This window comes from Ranitomeya variabilis, chromosome 1 (assembly GCF_051348905.1).
Source record: "Ranitomeya variabilis isolate aRanVar5 chromosome 1, aRanVar5.hap1, whole genome shotgun sequence".
Classification (NCBI taxonomy): domain Eukaryota; kingdom Metazoa; phylum Chordata; class Amphibia; order Anura; family Dendrobatidae; genus Ranitomeya; species Ranitomeya variabilis.
The window spans coordinates 1,103,462,171-1,103,475,895 of NC_135232.1; the positions used below are offsets into that span (position 1 = coordinate 1,103,462,171).

Genomic DNA, 13,725 nt, shown 5'->3' on the forward strand with positions numbered 1-13,725 from the left:
CAATAGCTGCTGTTGTCACTAAAGTCAATAATATAATATATGTCAATTTAATGTATTGTGCCAAAGTTACCATAATGATAGTAATGAGTGTAACTGTTATTTCAGGAGAACTTTAGCCCCTTCCACCTCCAACATCCATAGATGTTTATGAGCAGCAACTGTCATCTGTTTCAGTAACGTGAACACCTGTATTCACTGAAGATAGGTTATACCCATGAAGTGAGAGTGAAAGATCAATGCAGGAGGAGAAACATTCTGATTTCTTTGATAAGATATATTGCAAAGCAGCTTATATTCATGTGAACCACATTCTGTAATAATATCCCTCATCCTAGCCCCCTTCCTGGTATAATGTCCCCCATCCTGTGCCCCTTCCTGTTATAATGTCCTCAATCCCGGGCTTCTTCCTGGTATAATGTCCAACATCCTGGTATAATGTCTCCCATTATTTTCCCCTCCCAGTATAAAGTCCATCATCCTGGGCCCCTTCCTTGTTTAATGTCCCCTGTACTGGGCCCCTTACTATAAATATAAGCCGTGGCGTTGGCTTCAACAGGAGAATTAGCTTAACAGTGGTGGCAAACCTATGGCACAGATGCTAGAGGGGCATTCGGAACCCTCACTATGGGAATGCAGCCCCACTGCCTCTTGCGATGTCTGCACCAGCCCCACTGTCTCCTGTGATGTCCGTGCCAGCCCCGCTGTCTCCTGTGATGTCCTTGCCAATCCAACTACCTCTTGCGATGTCCACACCAGACCAACTGCAACATGCCCGCTGCCTTGGAGTCATCCTTGATTCCGAGCTTTCATTCACCCCCCACATCCGATCACTGGCTCGCTCTTCTTATCTGCATCTCAAAAACATTTCCAGAATTCGCCCTTTTCTTACTTTCGACTCTGCAAAAACTCTTACTGTCTCACTTATTCATTCTCGTCTGGACTATTGTAACTCTCTACTAATTGGCCTACCTTTTACCAGACTCTCCCCGCTCCAATCTGTCCTGAATGCTGCTGCCAGGATCATATTCCTCGCCAACCGTTACACCGATGCCTCTACCTTGTGCCAGTCATTACACTGGCTACCCATCCAATCCAGAATCCAGTACAAAACTACTACCCTCATCCACAAAGCACTCCATGGCTCAGCACCACCCTACATCTCCTCTCTGGTCTCAGTCTACCAACCTACCCGTGCCCTCCGCTCTGCTAATGACCTCAGGTTAGCATCCTCAATAATCAGAACCTCCCACTCCCGTCTCCAAGACTTTACACGTGCTGCGCCGATTCTTTGGAATGCACTACCTAGGTTAATACAATTAATCCCCAATCCCCACAGTTTTAAGCGTGCACTAAAAACTCATTTGTTCAGATTGGCCTACCGCCTCAACGCATTAACCTAATTATCCCTGTGTGGCCTATTAATAAAAAACAACAACATAATCACGTTCCTCCATCATGTTCTCATACACTTTATGCAGTTAATAGCCTCTGTGTCTGTACTGTTACATACTTAGGCAGTTAACTGGTTCATGCAGCTTTACATGAACACCCGAGCCTTACACTATGGCTGGTCCAAATAACTAAAGCAATTGTTACCATCCACCTCTTGTGTCTCCCCTTTTCCTCATAGATTGTAAGCTTGCGAGCAGCAGGGCCCTCATTCCTCCTGGTATCTGTTTTGAACTGTGATTTCTGTTATGCTGTAATGTCTGTTGTCTGTATAAGTCCCCTCTATAAGTTGTAAAGCGCTGCGGAATATGTTGGCGCTATATAAATAAAATTATTATTATTATTATTATTATTATTAACTGCCTCTTGCGATGTCCGCGCCAGCCCAACTTGCTCTTGCGATGTCCGCGCCAACCCAACTGCCTCTTGCAATGTCTGCACCAGCCCAATTGCCTCTTGTGATGTCTGCTCCAGCCCAACTGCCTCCTGCGATGTATGCACATCCCAACTGCCTCTTGATGTCCACAGCAAGCCAACTGTCTCTTGAGATGTCCGCACCAGCCCAACTGCCTCTTGCAATGTCTGCACCAGCCCAACTGCCTCTTGTGATGTCTGCTTCAGCCCAACTGCCTCCTGCGATGTTTGCACCAGCCCAACTGCCTCTTGCAATGTCCGCACTAGACCCGCTACTTTTTGTGATGTCTGCGCCAGCCCAACTGCTTCTTGCGATGTCCGCGCCAGCCCAATTGCCTCCTGCGATGTATGCACATCCCAACTGCCTCTTGATGTCCACAGCAAGCCAACTGTCTCTTGAGATGTCCGCACCAGCCCAACTGCTTCATGCGATGTTCGCGCCAGCCCAGCTGCCTCTTGCGATGTTCGCGCCATCCCAACTGCCTCTTGCGATGTCTGCACCAGCCCCGCTGTCCCCTGCGATGTCCGCGCCAGCCCCGCTGTCTCTTGACATTCCGTACATTATATTTTTTATGTTATATGTTGGGTGTACAACCTCAGTATAATGGATAGACTAAAGGATCAACCTGGCTACTAGGTTAATGGAGGAATGAACCAGTTTGTAGTAAGCTATGGATATCAAAGTGGACATGGATATCATTAGGAACAAGGCTCATTTTGACAGGTCATGCTACTGGACTTGATAATATCGCATAGAGCAGAAGACCCTGAGCTGGGGCATATATAGATTTGATTCAATAATTTATATAAACCACTGTTGAAATGTATCTTGGAAAAAGCATGAGAGCCCTAATGCATAGAAAAAACTTGTGTCCTACGGACCCACCCAACACACATTGAGAAAGCCTTAGTCCTGTTGACCCACTCATCTGGATAGAAAGACGCTGTGAATCCTGCTAACCCCTCCAAGATAGAGAGAACCTTTGAGTCCTATGATGCAGTCCACACACACAGACATGCTTACCCCCAGTGTCAGATTGGAGAACCTTGGGCCCACCAGAGAAAATCATTCTTGGGGCCCACTATGTAGCTTCATAGAAATAAATACGAGACCACCAATTGTGTGGTAAAACGCGCTAATATCAGAGTATACTATAAGGCAAAGAGCCGAAACGTGCGTTGGGGAGGACGCCATCCAGGAGCCAGGGATCTGCAGACACACTGTGACACACTGTGAGTGATTATCCACGTTGCTATTTATTTTTTCTCCTACATTTTGAGTATTCACTCCTTTGTACTTTAACACTCACTATATTGTTTTTACCCTGTGAATCATTAGTTGTTTTTTTATCGGTTGATTTTTGTACACATGATTGTTCCACAGAGTACACTTTTACTTTTATATTGATAGTTGTGTTCACCTTTTATTAGGGCACAGGGTACAGGGTAACAATCCCCTATATGATTACCTTTTTATGTATTTGTGCCTACACAATTGTAACTGTGATCCCTCTCTAGTCTATATGACTTCACAATTTTGTGCTCTATTCAGCTATATTCTTAGTATATTTCCTCCTGGGTACGCGTCCTTGTTTTTCTATGTATGTTCTTATACCATTTAAATTAAGGCATTGTGGCCTATAATTCGTATCTGCATTGGTTTTCCCCCTTTTTTAATGCTTTTAACTCAAATTTTACATTAATAAAGATTATATTATTTTGGACTTCTGGTCGGTTTTGTGGTGCTTTGTTTTGGTTTCTATTGATAATTTTCCGACTGTCCATCTTGTCTAGACTTGTCCGGCTTATCAGTAGTTATCATTACTTAAAAATTGAGTTTACATCTATTGACATGACTATTATTTCATTACTACTGTGAGCACTCCTTTGTTTTTATCTACTGATCATCTTAATTATGGAGCAATGGTTGGGGTAGCCCCCTCTTAGAATATGAAGTAGTCCCCTCATAGAATATAATGTAGCCCCCTCATAGAATATACAGTAGCCCTCTCATAGAATATAATGTAGCCCCCTCTTAGAATATATAGTAGCCCCCTCATAGAATATACAGTAGCCCTCTCATAGAATATAATGTAGCCTCCCTCATGGAATATAATGCAGACCCCCTCATAGAATATAATGTAGCCCCCTCTTAGAATATAAAGTAGCCCCCTCATAGAATATAATGTAGCCCCCTCATAGAATATACAGTAGCCCTCTCATAGAATATAATATAGTCTCCCTTATGGAATATAATGCAGACCCCCTCATAGAATATAATGAAGCCCCCCTCTTAGAATATAATGCAGCCCCCCTTATAGGGTATAATGCAGCCCCCCCACAGAATATAATGCAGCCCTCTCATAGGGTATAATGCAGCCCTCCTCATAGTATAATGCAGCCCCTCCACAGAATATAATGTAGCCCCCTCAGAGTATAATGCAGCCCCCGATAGAATATATTGTAGTCACCTCCCTTCATATAGTATAATGTTGCCCCCCAGAATATAATATAGCCCACTGAGAGAATAATGCAGCCCCCACACAGAATATAATGCAGCCCCCCGCAGAATATAATGTAGCCCATCATAAAGTATAATGCAGCCCCTCATATAGTATAACACAGCCCCCCTCGTATAGTATAATGCAGCCTCTCTCATAGGGTATAATGCAGCCCCCCTCATAGGGTATTATGCAGCCCCCCACCTTCATCATTGTTCTCCCCCTCCACCCCATCATTGTTCTCACCACCTTCATCATTGCCTTCTCACTCACCACCCCTATCATTGCCATTTCCACCACCTCCATTATTGCTTTCTCCCCCACTACCCCATCATTGCCCATTCCACAACTACCATCATTGTCCTTTCCACCACAGCCATCATTGCCTTCTCCCATACCACCCCATCATTGCCCTTTCCACCACCTCTATCACTGGTTTCTCCCCCACCACTCCCATTATTGCCCTCTCCATGATTGCCTCCCCCCACCACCATCATTGTCCTTTCCACCACAACCATCATTGCCTTCCCCCCAGCACCCTTTCATTGCCCATTCCACCACTCCATCATTGCCTCCTCCCTCACCACCCCATCGTCCTTTCCACCACCACCAACATTGCCTTCTCCCCCACCACCCCATCACTGCTCTCTCCATCACCCACATCATTGCCCCCTCCAATACACGCACACAGCACAACTGTCACACACACACAGCATCGCACCACTGACACACACACACAGCACCGCACCACTCTCACTCCCACACACACACATACACAGAGCTGCACCACTCTCACTCACACACACACACAGCACCGCACTACTCCTGCAGTCGCACATACACAGCAATGCACCGCTCACGCACGCACACCCACAGACACACAGCACCACTCACCTCTCCGCATGGTTCCCGCAGCCGCAGCACATCCCGGCAGCATGTTCGTTGCCGGCAGCTTTGTCGGTTGTAGCTAGAATGTATGGGCTCCTTCCAGGTCCTGACTTCAGCCCATACATTCTAGCTGTCTCCCGGAAATTACATCATGCCTGGAATCAGCCCATACATTCTAGCGTCTACCCTGCAGGCAGTGTTAGCCTCAGCCTGCTAACACTGCCCGCTATTAAAGTAAAATGAATATTTACTCCTCTCCATGCCCATAGGGGCGTGGGTAAGTGTGAATATTAATTTCTCCTTAGCAGCGCAGACAGGCTCCTGTCTCCAACTGCTGCTCCGTTGGCACCGGTGGGCCAGTCCGACCCTGCTCTCTCACACACAAAGAGCCTGTGAGTCCTGCTGATCTAGCCCAAACACATAGTGAGAACCTGTGAGTCCTGCTGATCCAGCCCACACACACAGCCTGTGAGTCCTGCTGATCCAGCCCTCACACATAGAGAGAACCTGTGAGTCCTGCTAACCACGCCTACACACAGAGCATGTGAGTCCTGCTGATGCCGACCACACACACAGAGAGCCTGCGAGTCCTGCTGACCATACTCATCTGGATAGAGACATCCCATGAGTCACCCAGTCCACACAAATAGAAAGAGCTTATGAATCCAGCTAACCACACCCATCTGCATAGAGAGCGCTTTGAGTCCCACTGATCCCGCCCACACACACACAGAGCATGGGAGTCATGATATCCCTGGGCAAATCTACACAGAGAGAGCCTTTAAGTCCTGCTGACCCTGCACACCCATTCCTTCTGTGTGAGTTTGTATACCTGTAGATCGGTCTAACTCCTGGCTGCATTTGATCAACTTTTTACATGAAAATACAGAAACTAATTAAAGTAAATTGTGAAATTTTTAGGACAGCGTTTGGGCCTAAATTTTAGCACAAATTGCAACATTTCATTGTTCTAGCAGCCTAAGCTTCATTTTTTTGTTTTACGCCATTTATCACATCATTTTTTAGTAGATGTGCTACAGCCTAAAAGTAACAAGAAAAGGAGGAGGCGTCTATAACCTTTTGGTCATACTAAATCCAAGACTCCGAGGCACTGGGGAAAATGGGGATAAAACATAACCTTTATTTCATCCTTAGAAATCACATGGTGAAGTACAATGGATGGAATAAAGGTTTGGTTTCATCTCCATTTTCCCTGGGGCCTCCAAATCTTGGATTTTCTATGGTCTGACCGAGTCAGCGCGGAGCCGCCGGTGGTGCATGATAAAGACTCTTGGACTTTTGGCCATACTAACAGCTTCTCTTTAATAAATATGGAGTGGCAGAATTGAGCCACCATATTACACCAATTTTTTCAAATTCCACCAGTGTTTTTTCCTATTTTTTTTTTATGTAATGTGACGTGTAATATGGCAGAGGAGCCTGTGCACACTGATGCAGTAATAACCTGCGTAGCGTGCAGCTCCCAGTAAATAGGCCACTGCAGATGGAGGGATAAGAGGCCAGCAGCAGTCACTGCCCCCTGTCATTGGCAGCTGCTTAGTGAGAGCTTCCTGGGCTGAGCTTAGAGAAGGTGCAGTGATGCCCTGCCGCCTCTAGGAGGAGCTGTGAGCGATCTCCAGGGCAGGCTCTGCCTTGCATCACTGCAGCTGATAAGAGGGGGCACATATAATATATTTATTTTTAAATAACTCTATTTTTTTCTGTACAGGGAACTTCCAGTAATTTTTATTTGTAACTTTTTCATTGCAAGATAAATCATGTCTTACCAGGGGAAGAAGAGCATTCCTCACATCACGGTAAGGAGCTGGTGGTGGTGGGGGGAGCGCAGATTTCAGCACCAGGCGCTGTCCCTTTGTTAGTGATGCTGCTGGCTGCATGCATGCATTGCTGATCAGTGCACAGGATGAATGGGGGGATAGTGATCAGGAAGGGGGGAGTCCTCTGCCTTTATTATGTGTTTTATATAGGTTACATTCTCTTCTTTCCCCAGCTGGGTCTGATTATAGGCACCCCCCACCCCAGATCCATAAATAATGTCTGTGCTCGGGGGGCTTGGGAGGATTTAGTAGCTTTGTGTTGTATTCTGGTGCAAATCTGTGATCACCGGGGTGGGAGCAGTGTCTGGGCTGTGCATGCAGAATTAGGGGGTATTGCCCTTTAAGAAGATATAGGTAGTAAGGGAATTATTATTCCTCTCCACGTTCTGCATGTGCCGGGCTGGATCTGAATATAGGGGGATTTGTACTATGCAGATGGCACAGATCTGACCCCGCGTATTCTGCGCTCAGTCTCGCAGACATAATAGCAGTGTTATAAAAATAGTCCCTGTGATTATAGAGACATAAGAGCCGGCGCCATGACAGACAACACCCCCACATGTACGCCTGGCACCAGCTCATGCAGAGCTATTGAGGTAGGGGATCAATGGTGGTGTGGACAATGGCTGCTCCGCCGTCCTGCTCTCCTGATGAATAGGCTGCCTGTCCCTTTAATACAAGTCACTGTGACTACCGGCGACATACAGGACACACCATCAGTCCTGGGCTATCACACAGCAGCGCAGACCTCAGGAAGGGGTCCAGACTGATGGCATCAGGGGCACCGGTGCGCGGGGTCCGATCACAAGTGGTAATGTCATTGCCATAAAGACTAAGAAATCACATTGTGGTGAGATCAGCTTCATGAATTACCTCACAAATGGAATCACATGGCACGCCCGAAGAATTGTGTGTAATTTAGCTCATTTATTTATTTTTAATTGGAGGGGAATCGGCGACAGCCAGTAATGTGTGTGAGAGATTGTAGGACAGGTTATACATCTATCTATCTATCTATCTATCTATCTATCTATCTATCTATCTATCTATTATCTATCTCTGTATCTCTGTATCTATCTATCTATCTATCCATCTATCCATCTATCTCTGTATCTATCTATCTATCTATCTATCTATCTATCTATCTATTATCTATCTATCTATCTATCTTCTATCTATCTATCTATCAATCATCTATCTATCTATCTATTATCTATCTATCTATCTATCTATCTATCTATTATCTATCTATCTATCAATCATCTATCATCTATCTATCTCTGTATCTATCTATTTTCTATCTATCTGTTCTCTATCTATCATCTATCTATCTGTCATCTATCTATTATCTATCTATCTCATCTATCTATCTATCTATCTCTCTATCTATATCTATTATCTATCTATATATCATCTATCTATTATCTATCTATCTATCCATTATCTATCTATCTTTCCATTATCTATCTATCCATTGTCTATCTATTATCTATCTATTGTCTATCTATCATCTAGGCTTGAGAAAGGTCCACATCCTGGACTGAAACATCGCACATGGGCCAATAAACCACATTTACTTTTTCTATTGGAGTGCTGCCTTCATTTTTCTGGATAATAGCATGAGGTTTGGTATATACCTGGAAGGATTTTTTGCACCCTTTGTTTTCTTTTGGTGCTGCTTTTTGTTTTCTTTTTCTTTATCATCTATCAATCTATTATCTATCTATTGTCTATCTATCTGTTATCTGTCTATCTATTATCTATATACAGTATATAATCGTCTAAGGTCCACTTCTGTCTGTTTGTCTGTCACGGAAATCCCGTGTCGCTGATTGATCGCGCCCAGCCGGCCACGACCAATCAGCGACAGGCACAGTCTGGCCGCGAATTGGCCCCTCCATACTCCCCTCCAGTCAGCGCCCACATAGCATTTTAGCAGTCCGTTAACACTGTCATTAATCCTGTTACCGGGCGCATCGCCAACGCATGCCATACTGGACATGCACTAGCGATGTGCCGTCATTCTGTGACAGACCCGGAAACGCTGCCTGCAGCATTTCCGGGTCCGTCGCCGCTTTTTGACAAGTGTGACCAACTTTTTACTATTGATGCTGCTTATGCAGCATCAATAGTAAAAACATATAATGTTAAAAATAATAAAAAATAAAAAAAATCATGATATTCTCACCTTCCGGCATCCCTGGCAGCTTTTCCCGCTCCTCGCAATGCTCCGGTCCCAGTAATGCTTTGCGGTATGACTCCAGATGACAGCGACAGGCGCAGTCACGGGCTGGCCGGTCACGACCAATCAGCGACATTGGCGCGGGATTTAAATCACGTTTCACTGACCAATCAGCGACATGCACAGTCCGGCCGCGAATTGGCGCGGGATTTAAACACTGCTTCATTGATTGGTCGCGCACTGTGTTTAAATCTCGCGCTAATGTCGCTGATTGGTCGTGGCCGGCCAGGCATGCAGTTGAAATCCTGCACCAAATTGGCAATTCTAGAATACCCGATGCGTTAGAATCGGGCCACCATATAGTCTATATATATCTATTATCTATCTATGTATCTATTATTTATCTTTCTATCTATCTATTATCTAGCTATTATCTATCTTTCTATCGTATACCTATCTATCTACTATCTATCTATTATCTATCTATTATCTATCTATTATCTATCTATTATCTATCTATCCATTATCTATCTATCTATTATCTATCTATTATCTATCTATCTATCTATCTATCTATCTATCTATCTATCTATCTATCTATCTATCTATCTATCTATCTATCTATCCATCTATCTATCTATCTATTATCTATCTACTATATTTCATCTATCTACTGTATATCTATCTGTCTCATATCTGTCTGTCTGTCTAATTTATAATTTATTTAATAAATCCATATCTACTGTACCTATAGGCTTTTATACCCTGTGGTTTAGCCTGGTGAGGTCCTGACCTGTAGGACCCCCTACAATGCTTAGGGTCTCCTTCCCAGCATACATTGCACATACCGCCCGGACACATAAGTTATGATTTTGCCCTTGTAGCTTATTCTGAAATACCATAAGAAGCTTATGAACACGAAGAAAATAATTCTATTTTTTGGAGGACATTAGCGATCAGCATTTCTTTTTATAGTGGAGCCTTAATGGGTTTTTTTTACAAGGCTTTAAAAGTATGTGTCCATTGTGACCTTCTGTGATAATTCTGACCCTAGGAATGGCATTTGCTCTGTTCTAGAGCCAGATAAATTTCTACCGTCCTCCGCCCTGGTGTCAGCCGGCCGTGTATCTCCGCTGTGTATTGATAGGGGCTTCCTGTCCTTGGGGTCAGTAAATGTGGACGGAGCAATCATTACACATTGATCCTTCTCATTGTAAATCTCTGACATAGGAAACATACCGTATGTGCTGGGTTTGGGATTTTTACATGGTTGCTGGAGTGCCGATGCCCAAGGCGTTGAGCCGTGGGGTGTGCACAGATTATAATAAATTATCACCTTCCTTATTCCAAGTCATCCACAATGAGGGCTGACAAGACATCAGCAGGAGGATCTGGTGTTACTTCTCCGACCATCCGGCTGTCAGATTGTGAGGCTGCATGCGCTGTCACGTGGCCAACATGGTCATCATGCCGCAGACACATTCCTGGCGCAGTCCATGCCCAAATGCCTCAAGTTTCAGTATCACTATCTTCTCTTTGTGACACGTTAGATTATTGCATACTGTATTTTTTTATTTAAAAGGGGTTGTCCAACATGTTCCAACAGGTTTTAAAAGTGGGCACAAAATAAGCATAACCCATTACCCACCTGTTGAATCTTATCATGGTCCCCGAACCGACACCATAAGTGTAAATTGGCCTATTACTGCATTTCAGCAAAGTCCCTGATGTCTCACTCAATGGTTTCTTTAATGTAATAAAAACTTTAAAAGTGCAGCTCATTTTATGCTAATTAGCTAGGACTAGTCCGGCGGGGTATCACTTGACATCCTTCCCTCCCATGCACGTCATTGCAGCACCTTGCATGCGCATGACATCTGTTCCTGAGCATATCTAATGATGCCGGGTGAATTCTGCACATGCCCAGAAAGCCGTAGTGACTTCCATTCATGCTGTGCACTGCATTCCAGCCCCGTGGGTGCGCAAAAAGTCCACTCTGAGTGTTCCTTCCTGATCCAGTCTAGTGATGCTGGGTTAGCTCTGTACTTGCTTTGGAAGGCTGTGCACCTTATTCCAGCACCGCCTCACTATGGCCTTATCGGCATGCGTAATGCACAGATGAAGCAGGGAGCGATCATCAACATTTTCTGCGCTTGCTCAGGATGGGACGTTCGGAGTGGCCGTCCTCTGCATGCTCAGGATGTGATATTCGGAGTGGTCGTCCTGCGCATGCTCAAGATGGGCTGCTCAGAGTGGTCATCCAGTGCATGCTCAAGATGGATTGCGTGGAGTGGCCGTCCTCTGCATACTCAGGATGGGCTGCTCGGAGTGGCCGTCCTCTGCATACTCAGGATGGGCTGCTCGGAGTGGCCGTCCTCTGCATACTCAGGATGGGCTGCTCGGAGTGGCCGTCCTCTGCATACTCAGGATGGGCTGCTCGGAGTGGCCGTCCTCTGCATACTCAGGATGGGCTGCTCGGAGTGGCCGTCCTCTGCATACTCAGGATGGGCTGCTCGGAGTGGCCGTCCTCTGCATACTCAGGATGGGCTGCTCGGAGTGGCCGTCCTCTGCATACTCAGGATGGGCTGCTCGGAGTGGCCGTCCTCTGCATGCTCAGGATGGGCAGTTCGTAGTAGTTGTCCTGTGCATGCTCAGGATGGGCTGCTCGGAGTGGCCGTCCTCTGCATACTCAGGATGGGCTGCTCGGAGTGGCCGTCCTCTGCATACTCAGGATGGGCTGCTCGGAGTGGCCGTCCTCTGCATACTCAGGATGGGCTGCTCGGAGTGGCCGTCCTCTGCATGCTCAGGATGGGCTGCTCGGAGTGGCCGTCCTCTGCATACTCAGGATGGGCTGCTCGGAGTGGCCGTCCTCTGCATACTCAGGATGGGCTGCTCGGAGTAGTCGTCCTGCTCATGTTCAAGATGGGCAGTTCGTAGTAGTTGTCCTGTGCATGCTCAGGATGGGCTGCTCGGAGTGGCCGTCCTCTGCATGCTCAGGATGGGCTGCTCGGAGTGGCCGTCCTCTGCATGCTCAGGATGGGCTGCTCGGAGTGGCCGTCCTCTGCATACTCAGGATGGGCTGCTCGGAGTGGCCGTCCTCTGCATGCTCAGGATGGGCTGCTCGGAGTGGTCGTCCTGCTCATGTTCAAGATGGGCAGTTCGTAGTAGTTGTCCTGTGCATGCTCAGGATGGGCTGTTCTGAGTGGTCATCGTGCGCAAGCTCAGGATGGACTGCTCGGAGTGGTCGTCCTGCGCATGCTCAGGATGGGCTGCTCGGAGTGGTCATCCTGTGCATGCTCAGGATGGGCTGTTCTGAGTGGTCGTCCTTCGCATGCTCAGGATGGGCTGCCCGGAGTGGTCGTCCTTTGCATGCTCAGGATGGGCTGCTCGGAGTGGTCGTCTTGGGCATGCTCAGGATGGAATGCTCATAGTGATCGTCCTGCGCATGCACGGTTATGAAATGTAGTGTACAGTAGCAATGGCTGTCAATCATGCCCAGAGTGACATGATTATCCGAAATGAGACCAAACTAGTTTGAGGGTAGCAGTGCCCGACCGGATTATTCCTGGCTAATTGTCATGAAATGAGTTACTCTTTTAAAATATTTTTTTTACAATAAAAAAAAACATTTTTTGTGGGACACCAAGGACTTTGTTCTAATGCAGTATGGGCAATTTAGCCCTCTGGTTGTGGTTTAGGAGCCTCGTGGGACCTGATAGATTCCATTTAATTCTCCCCGCCATTCTTATGCCACCTTCCTAGCAGTTCTGCCGGTCTATGTGAACTCTCCGGAAGTCATGTGTTCTAATTACTTCTGCCAATCACTGCCCTCATGGCTTATGGTCACATGACATGTAACCACTAAGGCAAGTGATTGACTGCAGAGGTCACATGTGCGTGAGTGGAACTTCCTCACTGCCAAACAGTTTACTAAATCCACTGGGTGAGAAAGTTATTGTAATGTATCCGCTGCTTTGTGCCTACACCTTCTTATAAAAAAAAATTTAGAGCCCCCCTTTAACAATTGTATGTTTTATCATATTGTTAGGGAGCTTTCACACATCACTTTTTTGCCATCAGTTACAATCTGTCGAATTTTGAAAAAAACGGATCCGTCGCAGATTGTGAAAAAGTGATGCGACGGATCAGTTTTTTCGCCGGATCCGACTAGCTGATCCAGCTAATTGTATCCTAAAAAAATCGGAGCATGCTCAGTTAAAAAAACGGATTCCGTCTCCGGATTCCGTCATTTGACGGATCCAACGCCATAGGCTTCCATTCCAGGATCCGCCGCTGTCCGTTTTTTTGACGGACACAAAAAACTTTACTATGTCCGTTTTCTCCGGCCGCCGGATAAACAATTTTCAATGGATCATGAATTCATGAAATCATGCAGATTTGCCATTTGGGTCTCTCTCTCTCTCTCGAACCAGGAAGTCAAAAAATCCATGCG

The 13,725-nt window shown here is 46.0% G+C and overlaps 1 protein-coding gene across 2 annotated transcripts in view; it reads left to right on the top strand.

Moving 5' to 3' along the window:
* The window catches only part of CRMP1 (collapsin response mediator protein 1), a 109,530-nt gene that overhangs the window by 26,216 nt on the left and 69,589 nt on the right, over window positions 1–13,725 (top strand). The window contains exon 1 of one of the 2 annotated variants that reach the window (XM_077280129.1): window positions 6,880–7,069. The exons of the other annotated variant lie outside the window; for it this stretch is intronic. Coding sequence (XP_077136244.1) covers window positions 7,031–7,069 — 39 coding nt within the window. The 5' untranslated portion in view covers window positions 6,880–7,030. Of the gene's footprint in view, window positions 1–6,879; window positions 7,070–13,725 lie in introns of those variants that run through there. 2 annotated transcript variants of the gene reach the window in all.